General features: G+C 35.7%; 1 protein-coding gene across 2 annotated transcripts; it reads left to right on the top strand.

The window, feature by feature from the left end:
- Window positions 1–738: 738 nt before the first annotated feature.
- Window positions 739–22605, top strand: tnfaip2b (tumor necrosis factor, alpha-induced protein 2b). Of its 2 annotated transcripts, none has more exons than XM_030127579.1 (12): window positions 739–849; window positions 6200–6463; window positions 7509–8151; window positions 11615–11726; window positions 11879–12001; window positions 14576–14670; window positions 14771–14863; window positions 14998–15124; window positions 16722–16841; window positions 17346–17501; window positions 18625–18746; window positions 22107–22605. In XM_030127579.1, the coding sequence occupies exons 1-12, from the start codon at window positions 798–800 to the stop codon at window positions 22252–22254; spliced, it is 2055 nt and encodes a 684-aa protein (XP_029983439.1). In that variant the 5' UTR covers window positions 739–797; the 3' UTR covers window positions 22255–22605. The 2 variants fall into 2 exon arrangements, with proteins under 2 accessions (XP_029983439.1, XP_029983441.1); XM_030127581.1 differs by lacking the exon at window positions 739–849 and adding an exon at window positions 4963–5031.
- Window positions 22606–22908: the final 303 nt, after the last annotated feature.

The following is a 22908-nucleotide window of genomic DNA, read 5'->3' as shown; positions in this document are numbered from 1 at the left end:
AACTGTAACATCTTTTTACATTTAAATAACCATATTTCATGGAACAAGTTGCATAACATTTTTAATTAAATGCAACAAATTCCAACATTTTATTTCTTTGAGTGTACTTTTGCTGCATCAGATTAATGTTTCCTCCTGACTACCTGACTACCATTTCCCCTGCTTGAGTCTCCAAAATCTCCCTATTTTTTGTAAGCTTTTGCAACCTTTTAGAGGAAGTGTTGAGAACTACAGGTGAAAACCTGCAAACCCTTAATAAATATAAACCAGAGAAGTGAAATTTTAAAATAATTGTTTCTGTGGTGAAATAAAGACTAACTGTTTCTTGAGGAAGTGAAACCTGTTCTTTCTCTGGCGACAAACAAGGTGTAAGTGTCGTCTTTGAAGGGAGATTGTAGCATTTTTTTTTATTCAGCTCTGTCAGATACTTTGAGAAGTAAAAACATGTAAAAAACAATTATAACAAAAGTTTTTTAGTCATTTTCTAAGGATTTTTATTGTTAAAAACATGAATAATTCTAATTAATATGTAAGTATCAGAACATTTTTTTTTCTCCTAAATATCACCTTCACTCTGAAACTACCAACAAGCATGTGAAACTCTGTGATATTAATGTCATCTCTGTTAATTCTGACTCTTGGAGGAAACGTGCAGAGGTGTTGTACCGTGCAGTTCAGACGGTGAGACGTGACTAAAGGAACCAACATCCTGACATCAAATGTTACTTGCATCTCAACGTCGGTTCAGTGTTTATCACAGCAGCAGCAGAGACAGATGAACTTTACCTCCAGGAAGGATGTTTTCGACACTTCGCAGCTTTTGCACCTGCACATCCTCCAGAGACACAGGTAAGAGGTCACTTTACAACCTGTAGTGAACTGCACAGTACAGTGAGCTTTTACAGTTATGCTTTCAGATGTTACATTTTCACACAAAGGTCAAACTGAACACAGCATGGACATTCAGCATCTTTATCCCCTGCTTAAAAGACATTAATTGAAGAGAATGAACATTTCTACGTGTTTTTTTTTTTTTTTTTTTTTAGCTTTATCTGGTTCAAAGCGAAGGTTTTCATGATGTTTCTTGGACTCATTTAGGAACTTTTTTCATTACTGTTTTCACTTACTTTACTATCACTTATTTGTTTTATATATATATTTACAGTACATTGAGGAGTTTGATGCCCTGCGATGAACTGGCGACTTGTCCAGGGTGTACCCCGCCTTCGCCCCTATGTAGCTGGGATAGGCTCCAAGTGACCCCCATGACCCTAGTGAGGATAAAGTGGGTTCAGAAAATGAATGAATGAATGAATGAGGAGTTTGATACTAAAATAAATGATAATTTAGTATTTTTATGATAGATATTACAGACAGTACAGTGCAGAAAATCAGATTCTGCAGACTCTCACCTCCTTAGACCACATCCACCACACTGTTACAACTCCACTGGGTTGTGAATCCTTCCATCCATCCATTCGTCTTCTGTATATCATTAGCCTCATAGTATGATTACCTACAACATATTTTTGGCCAGATTCTAATATCTGCATAAAATAAAGCAGCAGTGTTAGGAGAGTAAAGTTACATAGATATCACAAATTGGCCAAAAAATATGATTTAGGAAATTTATTACGATTTGTAGGTCCATGTCCTAAGTGCCCAGCCTCCCTGCAGAAGAAACTCATTTCCACTGCCTCGTTCTTTCCATCACTATCTACAGGTCATGACCGTAGGTGACTATAGATATGTAAATTGACTGGTAACACTGGTCTACAAGGAAAATGCTTTCAGAATAGAAGTAGTGAAACTTTGCAGAGTTAAAGTCATTAAAAAAGAAAAATTAAGTCAAAAATGCTAGTTGGCTGTGTTGAGTCAAAATGTGAAATTCTGATAATTTATGAGAAAACAGGTATTACTAAAAAAAAATGTTTGTGTCAGAGCTACCAGATCTACTTCAATACACTGTCTGCAATTACATTCACACAAATACATTCACTTCTCAGGTTCTTTCTAGTGGAAGATTTATAAATTTACTACATTTACATATAGGTTTACTTAAACCAATATATATATGTGTAAGAACACTGTATCATATTCATTGAAAACATTAGCTATAACCAGCACTTTTTTCATTTGTTTCCCAATTAATCTTTTAAAAGTATGCAAGACTTAGTGCGTTCAATCTCAGAGGCAGATAAATCCTACAAAACAAAAAAAAAAAACAAAAAAAAGTAAAACAGTGTAATTCTAGAGCTTTGCTTTTGGCTCATCTTCTTCACCACAGTCGATCATTACAGTATCACATCAGTGCCACCTGTCGATCTCCAGCTCCATCCTTCAATCACGCAGGGTCAATAAGACCTGTGATACTTCAACTCCTCCACTTGGGGCAGTATCTCGGAGGGGGAACTACCCCCTTTTCCAGCTGAGAACCATGGCCTCAGACCTGGAGGTGTGAATGTTCACCGTGGACTCTTTACGCTGGACTGCACTGCTTCATGAAGCCAGCAGGACCACATCATCTGCAAACAGAGATTTGACTCAGAGGCCACCAAACCAGACCCCCCACCCCCTGGTTCAGTCTACAGGTTCTATTATATAAGTTAGAAACGGAATCTGTTTCTGAAGACACAAAGAAACAAATATCAGAAAAACATATATACTATAAATATTTTTGTTGACTCTTAAACATACTGTCAGATTTCATGTTTCAATCATCAATTGTTGAGAAGTTTTTTCTGTTGAAGTGGATGTGATTCCAAAGTCACTTCTGTCAAACTGGGTACAAAAAGGTTTGTGGTTAAAAATGAAAAAACAATGTGTGTTAAAATGGACTCCTCTCTTATAATACTAACTCAATAAGTCAATATTTTTTTTCCATTCAAGTCTCATCCTTTTTTTATAATTTCTTATTTATTGGACACATAGACATTCAACAAACAGTCATAAGACTTAGATTGTAAATACTCAAAAGACAACAGACTGACGTATCACATCAGAGAGATTCATACCGACAAATTTACACACAGACAAAAAGAAACAAAATGAAACAGCAAAACAAAACAGAAACAAAACAAAAATAAGACAACCTTTTTTTAACAAGTGATCTGATTGATCCAATCTAAATTTCTACTTTGTTAATTATGTGTTAGAAAACATAAAAGGCTTTTATGTCTGTCATGTCAGGGTTTGTACGACGACACTCACCTGCCAAGTTGGACTTTTTGAGGTTTGGTTTATTTCATAATAATCTTTTTATTTCCTGCATGGCTTTGTAGTGGTTAGCACTGTCGCCTCACGGTAAAAGGTCCTGCATTCAACACACAAATTATTGGCTTCAAAACAGCAGATCAGAAGTCAAACAGTGACATCCCGGTTCCTCTGTCCTCTAATTATCTAAAGTCTGTGCAAGAGATTGACATTGATAGATGATTCATGCAGCATGTGTGGGATCTTTTTAGAGCAATAACTGCCTCCATGTCTGATCAAATGACAAAAATGACCAAAAAAAAGCCTCATCTCTCAATGGTGAAGAATGCTTTAAAAAAGTCTTGAATCCAAGTTGTGGTTTGGACCATGTTCTAGGACACAGGTGTCAAACATGCGGCCCAGGGGCCAAATCCAGCCCGCCAAAGGTTCCAGTCTGGCCTGCGGGATGAATTTGCAAAAATTATACTTCAGATGTTAACAATGAAGGATGTCGAACTCATTTTAGTTCAGGTTCCACATACAGGACAATGTGATCTCAACTAAAATAATAGCATAATAACCTATAAATAATGACTCCAAATTTTCTTAGTTTAATATGAAAAACATAATATTACATTACACCTCTAAATAATGACAACTCCATATTTTTCTCTTTGTTTTAGTGTAAAAACTTACATTAAATTATGAAAATATTAACATTTACAAACTATCCTTTAACAATAAAATGTGAAAAACCTGAAATCTTGTAAGTAAAATTTTAACATTATACTTTCTGTTATTAAATATTTTGTGCCTTTGTAGATCCAATCCATAATATGCATGTAAGTTGAAGTGTAATATTGTTAAAACTGTACTTATTTTTCTCCAGAAATCTCAGTTTTTTTTCAGGTTATTCACATCATTTTTGTTTGGTTAGTTTGTAAATGTACATATGTTCATAATTTAATTTTGACTGCACTAAAACAAAGAGAAAAATTTGGAGTCATCATTATTTACAAGTTATTATGCTATTATTTCACTGTTTCCGCCCACTGGAGATCAAAGTGGGCTTAATGTGGCCCCTGAACTAAAATGAGTTTGACACCCCTGTTCTAGGAGGACCAGTATGGGGCAGTTCTACATCATGCAAAATGTCCAAGTCAAACTGTGCTATTGTTTTTGAGTCAGACAGATGGACAGACGGACATGAGCAAATACTTTTAAAAAGTCAAACTAGATCCCATGGGTCACACTAGAAGGGTTTGTACTTCTGTTGAAGGACACTGAAGCTGTTCTGGCACAAACTGAACCAACACTTTACAAAGACACAACATACTATTTTATACGTATATATTTGTCACTTGTTTATGTGAATGCTTTTCCTTAATCAGTCTTGAGTAGTTTAAGTTTCAGGGTGAAGTTTAAGGTCAAGTGAAAAAGTCAATAGATGAGAAAAAATCATTAAGATTTATCGAGTGGTGACAAAGAATATCTGTACAAAATTTCATCACAAAGAAAGAGAGCGAGATTTCACTGCTGAAGTGAGTTGAGTCGCTAATGTTGCTTCACACTTGCGTCTAAAAAAAGCTTGGCCCAGTGTGTGTGTGTGTGTGTGTGTGTGTGTGGGTGTGTGTGTGTGTGGGTGGGTGTGTGTGTGTGTGTTTTGTGTGTTTGTGTGTGTTTGTGTGTGTGTGTGGTGTGTGTGTGTCTGGGGGGGGGGGTGGTTCTGGATTTTCCACATATGCATCCTCTGCAGCAGGAGGAGCTTCTACTCCTTTAAAAGATCCAGTGACTCACAACAGCTTTAGTTACTGACAGAGCAGCGACTGTGTGATCAGGGTGAGTAGCTGAATTATACAGAAAGAACTGCACTGCTGATCATTCATTCTTGTCTGGACTAGTGTGAGTGTTTGCCGTCATACAATAGTTCCCAGAACATTACAACTGCATTATATTCTGCTCGTTTTAGAGGATGCATTGGATCGCACTGTGTGTTTAAAACTCAGTTCCATCTTGTGTCGAATGTTTGCTGTTCAGTTATTACTTATAAAACATTTCTCCGTGGTGTTTTATATAGTTTCTATTGTATTCATTCAGCAAAAATAGGAATGTGTCAACTTTTATGTGTCTAAATGTACTATTATGGGTATGATGATGATGATTTGTTATGACTGGACTCTGAGCGTTTTACTTAAATAATCATTCCATCTCATGTCCATGTTAGCTAAGGATTTTATGCTCTGCTTACTCTTAAGAAAGGCTTTGTAGCCTATTCATGCAACTCTTTTAATTACAGTTAATTGGTGTTGGTGGTTTTCGTCACTTTTATTTGTTTTTCTTTATGAATAAATTATTTGTTTGAATTAAATGTACTATTATGAGTATGATGAACTTCTCTACACTGAAACTGTTCAACACTCTGTCTCTTTGCCATTTTGTTGTTTAATTTTTCTACTTTAATTTTCATTCTTGAAGTTGTTAGCATTTTATTTTGAAAATACCGGAAATTGAAAGCAGCGAGTGAATTATTACGCTAAGATTTTAGGTTTTATTTGTGTTTAAATCCCAATAAAATACTGTTATAGTAGTTTAAAATGCTGTGGTCCACCTGATGAATAACTTTAACATAACAGACTGATTAATACTGACGGGATACTTTAAAAATTAGTTTTATTTTGAAAATAGAACTCCGGAAATGGCTAACCAGCTGTCAGCGGTAGTGAATTTTTCAGGAAACTTTCTCGATTTTCGTTGTCTTAAATATCAGACAGTCGTGTTTTTATTGTAATTTAAATTGTTTTGACTTATAACTAAAATTCAGCTGCATTTATTTGCTGGAATAAAAATAAAAGAAAAATGTAAACATTTTGCGCCAAAGTAGCTAACAAATTGGTTAGCTAGCTAGCTTAGTTGAAATAGCATGTTGCAGTTAAACTAGTATGTATAAGTATGTAGTTTTATGTCACTTTTTATTGACCAGTATTTCCTCTTTATTTTATTTCTATAGATTCCACAGATTTCTCATCGCCCTTCTCAGACTGTTACTCCCGTTTCTCAGCCCTGACAACGATGCGGACTCGGTCAGGAACCGCAGAGTCCGGTGACGGGTTCAAGGGCAAATGTAGCCCGGATCAAAGTGACAGAACCACGGGAGGAAGGAGGATTAAATTTCCGAAATTTCAGAAGTTTTTCGGAGGAAGAAGTCCACCTGCTGAGAACATCGCTACAACAGATGGACGCCCTTCACCCAGGGAAGATGAGCCACCCAAAGGTTAGTTAACTTCATCAGAACCACACAAGTAACTTCTATCATTTCATTAATATCAGACATAGACTGAGATATTCAGCTAGATTTAAAGTTTCAAGCTACAAACACTGAACTAGAAGCCACGTAAAAAACATATAAAGTCACATTATATTACCTTTGTCAGTATTATGATGGTTTATGTGTATATTTTTGTGGTTCTGTAAGTGGTTGAAAAAAGCTTTTATTTTAAAGCAACTAAGGTACTGAGTGAAGATCTCAGAAAGAATTTGTCAAAATAGAAGTATCATCAAAGAAATGTATTTCTAAACTTTTGAGTAAATTTGTGAGACCATTATTTATAAAACTACATAACACTGCATTATGAATTTCAAGATCATCCAGAGTAAGTGAAGGTAGAGTTCAGATTTGTGTTTCCATGAAGAAACGAATAATAATAATAATAAAAAAAAATCTTCTAGAGTAAAAAAAATATTTGTGAAAAGTTTGTATTGTTGTTTTTCAGTCCTCAGAAAAGTTTGTCAGGCTGGTGGTAAAGTTTAATAAGCCAGAGTTTTAGTTTAAAAAATAATAGCTCATCATTCCATTATGTCACGTTCCCAAAGCAGCATTTAAGAACTACTTTTTATCCTGAAAATTTCCAAACATTGTACAATTGTTGTGGGGATGTACTCTTTTTTCCTGTCTGTTATTGTGATCATATCATGATATATATGAATTTCCCAGTGGAATTTTACTTAAGTTGCAATTAGAAGAGAGTTTCTTTTCCTCTTTTATTATAAGGATAATTTTTCCCTTTTTTCTGAGCAGTTTCAAAACTCTCCTTCAAACTATAATCTGTTTCAACCATTCATGGTTGTCCAGAAGCACTCCCTCCCAAGTATTTTTTCAAATTTTTAATAAATCAAAATTAACAGATGACTGTGATGATGTGAGAAAATGATGATAATGCTAACTGAAATAATTATACACCTGCAGATCAAATAGCAAATCAAAAGAACAAAACCATTCATCAAAAGAACAACAACAGAATTTTATCTTTCTTCTGCAGTGACCCGCACATTTGAGCAGAATCTTGAGGACCTCCACTTGTCTGATGCCAGCCAGTTGCTGATAGAGAGAGAAGATGATCTGTTTTTGGCGATAACAGAAGCAGAGCCTCTTCGGGGCTGGGAGGATGAAGTAAACAAGCTCGCTGCAAACCACAAAGCCCTGGAGGGCCCCATCCTGCAGGCCTTGAGTCTGTCTCTGAGCCCACAGGACATCAGCTCTGAGGCTTTAACGTCTGCTGTGAAGGCCGTCTGTCAGGAGGAGGAGCAGGACCAGCGGTGGGCGCAGAGGAGTCGAACGCCACCACAATGGAGGCCCAGCGGGTGGAGGAACCGCCACGACTTAGCGCTCCGAGTCCTGGTGGAGGAGCGTCTGGACAACCCCTCGACACCTCCTGCTGACCAGGTGCGGCACTCGTCCATCCAGGCTGATGTGTGCAGCATGGGCCGGCAGCTGAAGGAGGACCTGCTCACTGTGGTGGAGAGGGTGAAGGGCTGCTACCCACCTGAGATGGACATTTGTAATTTTTATGCTAAGTTGTACCACCAAACCCTCAGCACAAGACTCAGAAAGATTGCAGACTTTGGGCTGGGTGACCAGGACTGCACTTTTCTCCTACGCTTGGTGAATGAGTTCTATCCAGAGTAAGTCACATTATATTTAATATGGACATCACATTCAGGTTAATGGCTGCGGAGGGATTAAAATTCTGTATTTGATGTTAAGATGGTAGTTAGCTCATTACCTCAGTCCAGTACTTTAACTAAAGTATAGTACTTCAGAACAAGTACGAGTGTTTGGATTTTAGGCAGCTTTATACTTCTACTCCACTGAATCTCAGAGGTAAATATTGTACTTTTACCTCGTTAAACTGTCTGAGAGCTATAGTTCCTTTTCAGATTACTATTCCTCATCCCGTTCCTTTCCAGTGAAAACCACATATCTCCAATAACAACTGTCATAAACTTAAGGAAGAAGTGTTGTAAAATTTACTTCCGCCTTAAGTTTACACAACCTTCTTCAACTCACTGGAAAATGCATCATCACAAAGCCTGTTTATCTGAACTCATGAAATGTGGTTCTCATGGGACTACTATGCTACAAACATGTGATGATGCATTGCTGTAGATTAAACTTTTACCAGGTTGTTCTTATTAACTCAACTTAAACATGTCTAGCACTGAAACGGATCAAAGGTGTCATTTATTAACAGTAAAACACAGACAGGAACCATTTTACTACACAAATACTTCATAGTTTTCATACTAATTTTTCCTTGTAATGCATACTTTTACATGTATAAGGTTTGGAAGTTTCATAAAATAGAAGAAATACTGTGTTTAAGTTTCACGCTGTTAATTTTTATGGAAACAGGCAATATCTGTATTTAATTTGGACACAAAACACTAGCCGTGTGTTGAGATAAGGTATTGTACAATATAGAGACAAAACAGAACTCAGTTTTTCTCATTGTGGTGTGTAGTTTTTAAAGAAACTCTTGTCCTCCAGACAGTCATCACATCATTTGAGAAGTTCAACAGGAAATTAAACAGTTAAAAAACACTGACCTGAATCACATGACTTTAGAACGTCCAGTGGTTTTAAAAATTAACTCATCACAACACTCTGAACCCTCTACAGATGTCAATTATAAATAACCACTGTCTTCTGAAATCATATGATCATTATGCTCCAGATGAAGCTGAGAGTTTCCACCACAATGATTAAGGATTCATGAAAATACAGTATAGATCACTGAACAAATGAAAATGTGTAATCCATAGATGCTTAATGTATAATTAAATGATAAACAACAAGATAAAACTAAGACACTGGGCTCACTAATGCTGTCTGGAGAATATATTCAGGTTACACATATGTATGTACATTTAGGAGTTGACTCTATTAGTGTTTTTACATTCTGCTGCATCTTTATTTTCACTCAGAATCTGACCTTCATTATTTCAAATATTTTAAGGCACAGGGGTCAAACGTGGCCCGGGGGTCAAATCCGGCCCACCAAAGGGTCCAATACAGCCTGTAGGATGAATTTGGGAAATGCAAAGTTACACTAAAAATATTAACAATCAGTGTTGTAAAAACTATTTTAACTCAGGTTCCACATTCAGACTAATTCTCAATTGGGTCAGACCTGTAAAATGTTATCATAATAACCTATAAATAATGACAACTGCAGATTTGATCTTTGTTTTAGTGTAAAACCGTCAAATTACCTGAAAATTTTTACATTAACAAACTATCCTTTTACCGAAAATGTGAATAACCTAAACAAATATGCACAACCTGAAATGTCTTAAGAGAAGTAAATGCAGTTTCACCAATATTCTGCCTGTTACTAAATGTTTTGTGTATTTGTAATTGTAACGCACATGTGTAAATGATAAACTGAGGCAGAATATTGTTAAAATTACACCTGTTTTTCTTAAGACATTTCAAGTTGTTCCTCAGGTTTTTAAGGAAATGTTGTAGATGTACAGTATATATTATCGTAATATAATTTTACTTTTTTCACCGTCATTCTTTTACTGGTCTGACCCACTTGAGATCTTATTGGGATGAATGTGACCCCTGAACTAAAATGAGTTTGACATCCCTGTTTTAAGGTCGTCAGTAGTGGACACATTACTCATGGGCAAATGGAAATGTAATGGACTGAAACATGGTTAAGACTGGTTCAACACAATAACTATGAATGTGAATGTAAGGTCTTAAATTTATCCAAAGATATCATGAAAAATGTCTTAAAATGTCATAAATTTGGCTTCTCCCAACCTGCCGGTATCCTGTTCTTAACTGGCAGTTGGTTAATGTTACATGCTGATTGACGGTTAAAACAGCAGGTCATGTCAACACTGGAAAAATCCACTGAAGGAGAAAATGTATTTTAAATTACTGCATGCACAGAACAAAACCAGACAAACCACAACACAAGAAAGGTTTCATTTTCTCGGGTAATCTGTATATAGGCTAGTCACATCCTGGAATTCATAAACAGCTGGTTTTATTGGAGGCAAGTTACAGCAGATCTCTGTGTGTAGAATGTAGAGAATAACAAGGTGAAATACTGTAGAACAGCATGAAGCAGATTAGAAGGGATGACATGGATGGATACAGCTTTTAACAATCATATGTAAAATTAGCTTCAAGTTTTCTTTGAGTAAATATAATAGTAATAATAGTAATAATAATAATTGTACAGTTTATTTGTATAGCGCTTTTCATGGAAATCAAAGACACTTTACATAAAGCAGGTAAAAACAGAAACCAAACACATTAAAAACATATTAAAGCAGGTGCAAAAGGCAGGTATATGAATATAAAACAATTAAACATTAAAAGCAGTCTTAAATAAGTGAGTTTTTTATGTTTTGATCAAGGTCCAGGTTTATTCATATTGCACATTTGAAAACAAAGTGCTGTACATAATCATAAAACAGAATACAAGTAAAAGACAATAAATAGAATCAAACAATACTGACACATGGTTCATGCATTAAAATATTAAAACAATAAATATAAACACTAAAGACAATCATTTAAAACTCTAAGATAAGTGAAATGTCCAGCTCAACTCATTAAAAGCCAGTGCCAAAAAGTGAGTTTTAAGCAGCAATAACTTTGTGTAAAGTTATTGCAGTTACTAAACTGTTCACGTTTTAACCTTTTCATATTGTTTTTTTTTAGATGCATTTGAATGGAATGTGTCCAGATGTGTAATATTTTTAAAAATTCATGGAAAGGAGTGCTTCTAGGACCATAAAATAGTGTGTTCGAGGTGCTCTTTGGAAAAAGGGATTCATAAAGTAGATGACAAACTGGAAGAAAACTCCAAGGCACTCTTTTAAAGCATTAAAATGCCTTTATTCTCATGGCATGGTCATATATAGACCTTTAAAAAAGTGTTTTTTAAGGTCTATATATGACCATACCATAAAAATAAAGGCATTTTAATACTTAAAGAGAGTCCTTGGAGTTTTCTTCCAGTGTGTAATATGTTGAATTTGGTTTTCTATAGTATAAATATGTGCAAATATCTGGTCTAGAGACTTATATGAAAGTGACTGTGATTCTTGCTTTGTGTGTCAGAATCCTTCAGAAACCACAGATCACCGCTAACATCAACACTAAAGCTTTGGGAAAACTACTGCCTGAAGATTTATTGAAACCTCTGGAGGAGCAGTACCTGAACAAACACCAGGTAACCAGAGCCATCTTGTACATTTACCAATATTACTAAAAACATACTCTAGTTAGGTTCAAAGTTTAGTTCCAGGTGTCGTTTTAGTAGTTTCATGCAGCATTAGATCTGTAGGTTTGTGTTGTAACAGCTGCATGGTTTTCTCGCTTTAGGCTGAGTTGACTAAATACATCGACCGGGTTCTGGAGGGAGCGCGGCAGATGTGGCTGAATGGAGAAGAACCGAAAAATGAGGACGGCTGCTACGTCAGTCCTGTGGCCATCGACATCATCCAGGTAATGAGGTGGAAGAACTGTTCAGATCTTTCACTAAAGTAACCAATACAGTAACTTATAATGTTACATTTCAAGTAAAAGACCTGTAGAAAGAATCATACGTATATAAAATCAAATCAAATATAGGTACATAAGTAAACTTAACTTTGTATGAGTTAAAGTAGAAAATAAAAGCTCCATCACTGATCTTCACCCATAACTTTTGTAAAAAACAAGGAAGTAGAAGCTGCTCATGAACCGTATCCTCCATCTGGTTTCACATATTTATTAAAGGCAACATTTGAGAGAAAGATTAACCAACAAGGACATCTAGGAAGCAGAGTTTTCTGTCTGTGAAGCTTTTCTGTCGTGGTTAAATTAATAACAGAAGTTGTAAATGCTAAAAGCACTGAGTTGCAGGAAGTATTTTAAACACTTTATTGTCAGTGGGTGGATATATTAGGCTATAAATGGACATACAGACCTCCAAGTTAATGTGCTGGAAATGACAAAATGGCAAGAGTGACAAGGGAGATATTGTCCAGATAACTGGGTTAGAGCATCTCCAGATCGTGTTCATTCCCAGTGTAAAGTGTTAGGGTTGGCAGGCGCTCAGTTGGTAGAGCAGGTCATCAGTGGTTCGAATCCTGGCTCTGACTGTCCACACTGCAAAAATCCAAATCTTGCCAAGTGTGTTTTTCTCATTTCTAGTAAAAATTTCTCATCACACTTAAAATAAGACATAATCACCTGAAGAGTGACTTTTCAGTGAGATATAAGAACTTATTTTTAGACAATAGATCTTGAAAATCTTATTTCAAGAAATCTTATCAAGATACTTCTCACTTGTTCCACTGGCAGATTTTTTTGCTTAATTCAAGATTTTTTTTTTTTTTTTTTGCTTAATTCAAGCAAAAAAAAAATATGCCAATGGAACAAGTGAGAAGTATCTTGATAAGATTTCTTGAAATAAGATTTTCAAGATCTGTTGTCTAAAAATAAGCTCTTATATCACTGAAAAGTTACTCTTCAGGTCTTATTTTAAGTGTGATGAGATATTTTGACTAGAAATGAGAAAAATACACTTGGTAAGATTTTGATTTTTGCAGTGCACATGTTGAAGTGTCCTTGGGCAAGACACTGAACCCTAAATTGCTCCCAGCAGGGCCTGGTAGTGCCTTGCAGCTGCCCAGTGGTGTATGAGTGTGTGTGTGGAATGGTGAAAATGAGGCTTTATAAACCACAAAGGTGTGGAAAAGTGCTATGTAAGTGCAGTCCATGAAGTAGTTAGAACTGACCTAAAGTATCTAAAGAACAACCGGATCTCTACCAATCCAGCATCTATGGAACATTAATAATATTGTGTCCTTCCTTAGTCCATTTTTGGTCAGTTCTAACCACTGCAGATCAGGAACACTCAACAAGACCTGCAGTTGTGGAGATGCTCTGACCCAGTCATCACCGTTACAGTATAGACCTGGTCAAAGTCACTCAGTTCCTTATGATGATTATTTTGCTGCTTCAAACACGTCAGCTTCAAGGACCATTTTTCAAGGACTATTCTTATTTTACTAGTTTTGTGTCTGGTTTGTACAGCACTTTGGACACTTTGCATCATTTTAAATGTGCTATATAAATAAAGATGTCCTTGACCTTGACTGAATGTTTACTTGCTGTCCAACTCAGTGAAAGGTACCATTGGAATGAAAAAATTAATGTTATTAACACTTCAGTCAGTGGTCCAAGTGTTATGGCTGATCGGTGTGTGTATAAATAACCTATTGCTCTTTGTGAATGTCTTTAAATCTGTTGGTGCTATAAGAATAGATCTTAAAGGAGTGATATTTTGCTTTTTTAAATGGAATTATGCATTTTAGAACATTTCCCTGTGGTCTGCATAAACTGTAAATGCTTTGCTTAGGTCTGAATTCTTCATTAATTCAGCTCCACAGGTCCATCTTCAACCCTATTTCTGAGTAATGACACCAGAAAGGTGGTTTTGAGTGCTGGCCCTTTAAATGCACATGAGCCACTTCAGGCCCCGCCCCCTCCAGGTTGTTGATTGTGCTTTCTGTCCTGTTCAGCCACATGTGTTCATTAATACTACCAACAACTGAACATTTTAGGTCATCAGCTCGAAATTTTGACATATTTTCAGTTTTTACTTTTCACTGCTGCTGATAAATAATTATGTCGTACTCAGAGAAATGTTCGTCGTAAGTCTTGACCTTATATGTGCAAATGTCGTGACGTAACTAGTTACAAAACGTAACAAATTAAGCAGGAATTAAAGCGGGTTGTAGGAATCCACTCAGTTTTGGCAGGAATGAATATAGAGATAGTTTAGCAGCACCTGGAGGGTTCAAATTCAAACTGTATGAACTATTAGGGTCTAAATACTCAAATAAATGAACCAAAGACTAATAAAAGTGGGTTTAGCAAAATATGACCCCTTTAAACAAGCACCCAGGCACTTTTGCATTGTCTGTAAGTTTATTGCTATATATAATTCAGTGTAGTTGATGTTCAAATTATCTTAGGTTTTCCACAGTAAGTGCTTGAAGTGCAGTTTTTGTGGTTCTTTGTCTCCTTTAGTTCATCAACGGTGCAGTGACTTCAGCTGAAACAGTTCTGGCAGATCAGCACAAGGCCCAGACCATCACAAACCACCTGAAAGAGTTACTACAGAGGTAACACAGCTGATATTCTAGCATTAAAAGTGTTGTGTTAAAGGTTTTTAGTCTCATATGTTGTGATTAACAGTGAAATAAAAACATTTAACTCTTGCAGGTACAAGAGCTTCCAGGAAGAGGTCACGAGGCAAAACAAAGCGAACAGTGCGCCCATCATTAAGGCGAACCTCGACTGTATCGAACATTTCAGGTACATTTTCCATGTCAACATTATAACCTGTTACAGTCGAGGTTTGTGTGATAAGAACAACCTCAGTCTGATAGGAGGGCAGAGAACACAACTGAGCAGAATGTAAAGTGATGTGACTCTTCTTGGTTTTGTAGAGACTTCCTCATCACAAAGAGCCAACTGTTCCCAGGTGACGTACAGGAGCGCTGTTTGTCTGTTCTGAATGAAATGAAGCAGGCAGCCCACGCGTATTTATTAACGCCCGTGCACATCGACCTGAAGGTACGGAAAGCACGAAAATGTCACACACACCACAAACAAAATGACATATCTAGAAATTTGCAGCACCGTTTGCACAAATAATGTCTTAGATTCAGTTTTACCGAGTAGCACAAATTAGCATGAGTGCAGAAACAGAGCTGATGGGAGTGTCCAGTTCTGCAGGTGATCTACTGATGAACGCCAGTGCAGTCAGTCCAAGTCAGTAATGACTAAAGCAGTTGACCAAGAGTTCATTAATATCTATGCCAGTGCTAAGTTTGGGCTTTGACTCCTGAGTAAATCTCAACAGAAAAACAGGATTTGCGTTAGTAAATTAAAGTGTTTATTCTTTTTGTAGAATATACTTATTGGCTTTTAACTTTTTTTCAACATTATACAAACACATCAGACATACATACCCACATATACACACACACACATTTAACTTGAACCACGATAAATTAAGATGTTCCCCCATAACAGTGGTAACAGAAATACCGGCAATAATAAAATTATTAGTTAAAAAAATAATAATAATGAGGATAAAATAACTTCAAATAATTATAATGATCATCCTCAAAAATCAAATAGATTGCATGTTTCCATCAGTTATGATATTCATATATGGTTCCCAGACTTTGTAAAACTCCCTCATTTTGACCTTTGCAGTATATGTTAGTCTTTCCAGTCTAGAAGTGTTTATCCTTTGAAACACATGTTGACACTTACAAATGTCACATATCCACAAATATATGTCTCAGCCAACAGGATGTTTCATTCTTATCTAACTGGAGTGATAAAAAGGGATTTAATGGTTGCTGATGTCTGTGGAGATTATTAGGCGATGCATTGTTAATTATATTCAGTTTCACAGATTCATTCACTATCCCATACTTAAACTTAAAATTTAACCTTAAACTTTTCCTTAAATGTCGTAATTTTTATTACCTAAGTTATATGTGCGTGCATTCAATCAGTAATTCATACATAATGGGCTACCTAGTGTTGTTTGACATTACTGTCGCTGAGCGTCTTGATTCATGATCTCACATTAAAATGTCCCGTAATGCTGTGTCAATAGGGCAACAAAAGATGATCTTAATGAGTAGAAAATGATAATTCATATTTTGTATTGGAATTCACATAAACACTCATAACAAAACTGGATTCAACATTATTTTCCAACACATGACACTGACTTGCATTAGTGATGGATTGTATCGTAACCTCAGATTAATTCAGTGTAACCACAGTAGTACCAATAAAATTATATATTTTCATGCATTACGTTTACACATTTTACTGCACATTAACATGTTGCATAATGCTGTATCAATAGCACACTAAAATGTGAATGTAGAAAATAATAACACTTAATGTAGTTTAAATATGAATTATTGTTCCATAGAAACTCACTTAAATTCTTATTTAAAAAACTATAGATTTAACATCGTTCCCCAACACATGACCATGATTTTCTTTACTAATGGACTGTTGTGTAAACTCAGATTAGTTCAGCATAACCTTGATAAAGGTTCAACATTTTAAAACTTGTGTGTATTTTTGTTTTTGAAGAGGTTATTAACTGTGTGATGCTTTGTGTTTGTCCCATTTTTAGCCACAGTATCGTAAAATGGGAACCAGTGATTGGCTGAAAGGTTTGTCATTCGAGAAACTGCAGGACCGTCTTAAAGATAAGATTCAGCATCTGCAGGGTTCAGGACTTCACGGTCACCAGGTATGAAACTCTCTGTTCATTTCACATCACAGTGAACTTTTATCTCCTTAAAAAGATGTCATGACCCTGAACATCCTCACATACTGTTAATATTGTAAATATTGTGTCTATTCATATTGTACGTCTTTTTTTTTTTTTTTATTCTACTTAGCTCTATTCTTATCTTACATTTTAAAAATTCCGTATTCTATTATCTTATATTTTTTGTTTTTGTAATTTTAGGTCTGCACTATTTTTGTTTTCTGAAATATTGGCGTTTTAGTATTCTATTCTATTCTATTCTATTCTATTCTATTCTATTCTATTCTATTCTATTCCATTCTATTTAATCCATTCAACAATTTTCATTCATTTAAAGACAAAGAGATCTTGGAATTTCCCTTTATATTCATTATATCTTCATCTCCTTCGGTTTGTTAAAACAAAAAGTCATTAAAAATTAACACTAAGATAAGGATATAATTTGTTTTCCTCGGTATTAATGATTCTAAACCTGACTTTTAGGGGCTCATGAGCCAGTTTCATGTGGAAGTGACAGCAGAGTACGTGAAGAGGCTTCTGAAAGGAGAAGTCAAGCTGAAGGACAGGCAGCAGCAGGAAAAGGCTTACCTGACTGTGAAAGACAACGCAGAGAAACTGCACAGTTTATTCATGCAGATGGTGAGACTCAAGCACAGAAACACAGTATCTGGTATTTCAGAGTAAATCCCAAATAAAGAGTGAAAATAAAATCCTCCTTAATCCATAAAGACCCAAACAGGCACTGGCAAACAAAACCACCTACTGATCTAAACTGTTTCATACCTGTTGATCCATTAATCCTATCAATACATGTCAATAATTGGTGTTAATACAGTTTGTCATGTTTTCATGGTCATCAGATATGACCCGTATGGATGTTCAGAGGCTCTGTAGTTACCATGGAAACATGCCATCTTCTACAACACTGATTCACCAGTAAAACCCGTGGAGTTGGATCAATTACAATTTGTTAAGTTGATGATGTATTTTGCGGAAAAAAGTCACTTTTTCAGTTTTCTCTGTTTGTATATTATAGCCTTTTAGTAAACTCATGTAAATGTTTAAACATCTACATGATTAGTGAATTAAATGTAAGAAAATGCATGATTTTCACACAAAAATGCCAAATGTAAAGAATACTGTTAAAATAAATTGTGATGAATGGCTTAAGAAAGGTTCATTTGGAAGTGACTACAACAGTAGTTCAGGTCCTTAAGGGTAAAAATAGTGGAGTTTCACACACAACCATCTCTGAGGTTTACAGAAAATAGTTTGAAAGGAGAAAATATCCAGTGACCACGACTTCATGAGTGAAAATGCATAACTACAGTAACATTATAATGACGGAGCCAAAGATTTTTTTTATTGTAAAGCAGAAAAGTGGATAATATTTAGAGAAAAAAATGGATATTTTTTGAGAATGAAGTGGTGAATTGGTTTATGTTCAGTTCAGTTAATGATATATTTTACTGAAAAAGTCACTTTTTGTGTTTTTAATATAACCCTCAACTTTAATCTGAGCTTTTATGAATGTCTACATGATCAGTGAATTAAATATACAAAAAATACCTGACTTACACGGGAAAGATGCAAAATACAGAGGATAATATTGTAATAAATGGTGATAAATCACTTAGTTAAGGTTAAATGGAGAAAAAAAGTAATTTGGAAGCTGACACAAAAGTAGTGCTGGGTCTTTATGGGTTAAACATCTGATCAGCGTTGTTGAAGTTGGACTGATGCAGCTGCTCTGATTCAACAGGGATCTCAGGAGGTCTGGTTGAGGGATGTCCTGATCCGGATCGCAGAAGTCCTGAAGCTCCAGGACCTGGCTGCGATACAGGTTCACGTAGCGTTACTGGGAACAGACTACCCTGACCTCAGGTACCTTTTCCATTCTGTATTTCATCACTAGCTTTTTATAAACACGACTACCTTCCACACAGACACGAAGCAGACTTTGCTGTGTTTAACTTGGTCTGCAGCCTCACATGTAGCTGTCATCAGCCAAATAAGGACAGAACAGCTTACATTACGTTACAGTAATGTGGAGGAGCAACAGGAAGTGAACGGAGCCAAAACGGCTAAAATATGTTCAAGATGTTTCCTGGATGAATGCTGATATCAGGAGCTGAAAGCTGAAATGTATCGCAGTTTTCTAGCAGAGCTGCCAAGAAAAAGTCGCAACTTTATCAGAGCCATTAAGAAAAGTGTTGCACTCCGCTACAATCACCTGAACATAATAAAATAGTAGGGCGTTGGTCTGTTATCAGTAATTGAGACAGTACTATTGGCCTTGTAGTTCATGTATTCTCTGCTTAAGGTCATCCAATGCTTTACAATCATGACTTAAAGGAGTGATATTTTGCTTTTTTAAATGGAATTCATTTTCAAACATTTCCCTGCGGTCTCCATAAACTATAAATGCTCTGCTTGGGTCTGAATTCTTCATTAATTCAGCTCCACAGGTCCATCTTCAACCCTATTTCTGAGTAATGACACCAGAAAGGGGGTTTGGAGCGCTGGCCCTTTAAATCCAAATGAGCCACTTCAGGCCCCTCCCTTTCCAGGTTGTTGACCATGCTTTCTGTCCCGTTCAGCTACTTGTGCTTGTTAATACAATCAACAAATGAACATTTTAGGTAATCGGCTTGAAGTTTGGACATATTTTCGGTTTTTACTACAACCGCTGCTGCTGAAAAACAATTATGTCGTACTCGGAGAAATGTTCATCAGAAGTCTTGACCTTATATGTGCAAATGTCATGACGTAACTAGTTATAAAACATAAAAAATTAAGCAGGAATTGAAATGGGTTGTAGAAATCCACTCGATTTTTGTGAATGTAAAGATAGCTTTGCAGCACCGGGAGGGTTCAAATGCAAACTTTATGAACTATTAGGGTCCAAATACACAAGTAAATGAACCCAAGACTAATAAAAGTGGGTTTAGATAAATATAACCCCTTTAATGCACTGTAAATATACATTTGCTGAACCCATACAACATCAGGATTTATTCATGTGTTCAGTTAAATTCACATTGACAAGTAGCTTAATACATAATGATAGTGTTCAGTTCTTTAGTTATTAGTAAATAGGTGTGTTATCATTACTTTAAGTGAAAATGAACATAATAAGTCGTACTAGTTGTGTTATATATTGCTGATGTTTGCAGTCTTACATTTACAGATGTTACAAATAGTTGTTGTCATCTGTCTTTGTGAAATGAAGCCACATTCTTTCCTCTCCACCACTGCTCCTTCCTGTTTTAAGTTTCCAGAATGTGTAGATGTTTTACGGTTGTGTGGAGCCTTAGAACTGTCGAGACGTCTGTTAAACCTTAAATCTTTCAAAGTCTCCAGTAAAAAGTTGTATCAGCCATAGAGCAGTTGTATCCATCCTGGAAAATGTTCATGTTACCCCCACATGGGACAAACATGCAGAGGAGGAATACATGAATTACACAACCAGAAGAAAAACAATCAGTTCTAAGTGGGTTAAAGCAATACGAAACATGGACTGTTATATCTAGAATCATCATTGCATCATCATATTAACGTGTCATCATGCCAAAACGTGAAATACTGATCCAAGCTAGCAGTAAATATCCACTAACATTCTACACACAAATACCAAAACCACCAATGAGTCAACTCTGTGTATCCACAGACTGTATCAGTCACTGAATAAAGTATAAAAGCTCAGTGTTTACACACATCTGTATTATAGTATCATCAAGTTTTCTTCTTCAAACTAAAACTCAGACGCTTATTTTAACAGTCACTAAAATAACACTGTCTTATAACAGGGTTCCCGCAGAGTCTTAAAAAGTCTTAAAAGTCTTGAATTTACCAATCTGCATTCTGCAGTTGTTAAAAGGTATTAAATTTGATATAGTAGGTCTTAAGTTATGTTTCCATTAACTTGTCGGCTGTGTTGTGTTATAATGTGTCTGTTAAATGTCCAAGCTGCAAAGAAAGTAACGTTAGTCGACTCAGTTCCACCTATTCCAACCCGACAATTTATATTGAAATTAAGAACTAATTATTGGTGACTTTGCTGCCACTGGTGAGAAATGACTCAAGGCATTAGAATAAATAAATGTTTTCCTAAATTCTAGGAGTTAAGCTAGTATGGTTGTGAAATAGACTATGAAATGGGCATTCAATTCTGTTCTAAGTCGTCTTAAAAAATCTTGAATTTAACTTGTAGAAATCAGTAGGAACCCTGAATAATCTTCATGTGCTGCATCTGCTGATAGTTTACATGATAGCGCTATTAGCTTAGCTCTGTTAGCTTAGCTCTGTTTTTAGACTGAAAACAGTCACAGTAAAACCACTAATCACCTCTGTTTTCTGTTCAGTTTGTGTTGTCAGTAGATGAACTAAAGATCTGTTTGGAATCAAACAAACAAGGTCAGAACTGTCACAGTTTAGTCTGAACCATGGACCAACAAATGGAAACAAAGATAATAACATCCCATAATAACTTTATACCTTCATAAGCCTCAAAATCAAACTCACTCTTGTACAAGAAACACTGACATTATCAGCATCAAACTATTATTTTCATTTACAGCTGAGTCCAGTGGAAACAACACTATTATCACTTCTTTTCTTTGACTCTAAAAGTTGTTTCTTAATGGTTCTCATCCCATCTGGTCATTTTCTGATGCTTTGGTCAAAGCCCCCATGGTGTAGTTTTCATCACCATGGGAGACCGGCAGAGTGACTCACTACTCCCTCTAGTGGTCACATAAATCCCCTTTGTTGGAAATAAATTCAGCTCATCTTTCTACAATCTAATACATTGGCATCTTTGGCTGAACTTCGCAGCTGTGTGTTCTAAAACTAATGATAATTTTAGGTCATTATTTAGTTTTAAAAGTAGAAATATTATATACAACCCCTATAAATCGGCTCTATATATATATACATTATCCACAGATTTTAAGGGCAAAAAGCTTTTCTCAAAGTGGAAAAATCTGAATACAATGTTTAGTTTGGGAAATAATAGGTAACAGTTTTAAGTTTCATCCTCTTATTATTACATCACTTGTACCTACAGTCAAGATGGAAAAAACATCACCATCGCTTACACTGAATCGCTATGATGACTAGTAGCAAAAAAGTGATAAAAAGTAAGCTGAAGTTATGACGGGTGGATATTAAAATGTTGATCTTTGAATTATTGCAGCATAAAGTGATGATTTGTAACATTTTCTTCTTTTCTTTTTACTACAGTGAAAAACACGTTACGTCTCTGCTCAAGCTCAAGACAAACCTCACGAAAGCGAACAGAAGAACAGTCAAAGAGACTCTGATGGAAACTGTGAAGGAAGCCTCGGTGGAAGGCACTCGGCCGTTTTTCTGCAGAGTTCAGGTTAAATGAGCCTCAGTGATACAGAAAATGTGTAATATAATATAAGTTTTATGAATATGATAGTAAAGAAAAGGATATTGTGTGCGGAGAGATTGTAAAAAGTTTAAAGTATAGGTGTTTAAGCTACAAGTGTCATCAATTAGATATGGTGTTTTTGTTTTTTCTGCATGTTTAGAAAAAATCAGGACCAGATCAGTGTTCAGATGATGTTTTCTGTAACTTTTTCTGTATATTTTGTCTTTCATGTGCAATAAGAATGGTCATATTTTATATTGTATTTTAACATGTTTTTTAAAGCATAATTAAATGAATGTTCCGAAGTTAAGTATATGAATAAAGCTGGGAAGTGTTTCTACTCAAGTCTCGTGTACTTTGAATCACCACAAAATGTAAAGAAACAAGTGGTTCCAGGCACAACAAGCCCCGCCCCTCGCACATATTGTAGCTTATTTTGGCATCGATCCAGCTGATGTCATGTTTATTCGTGTATTGATGTCAGCAGATTAACTGCCTCTATATATGTGCACAGTTTGAAGTAAATTGAAACAAAATGGATGTTTTTATAGACATTGGAAATTTTGCCCATTGTAAGTAAATGGAGGAAAAAAGATTTTAAAAATTCATTAAAAATTTAAACTTTGACTTACTTTTACCAAAATGTAA

This window comes from Sphaeramia orbicularis, chromosome 22 (assembly GCF_902148855.1).
Source record: "Sphaeramia orbicularis chromosome 22, fSphaOr1.1, whole genome shotgun sequence".
Lineage (NCBI taxonomy): Eukaryota > Metazoa > Chordata > Actinopteri > Kurtiformes > Apogonidae > Sphaeramia > Sphaeramia orbicularis.
The sequence above is the reverse complement of the archived record's forward strand: the minus strand, read 5'-3'. Positions and strand labels throughout refer to the sequence as shown.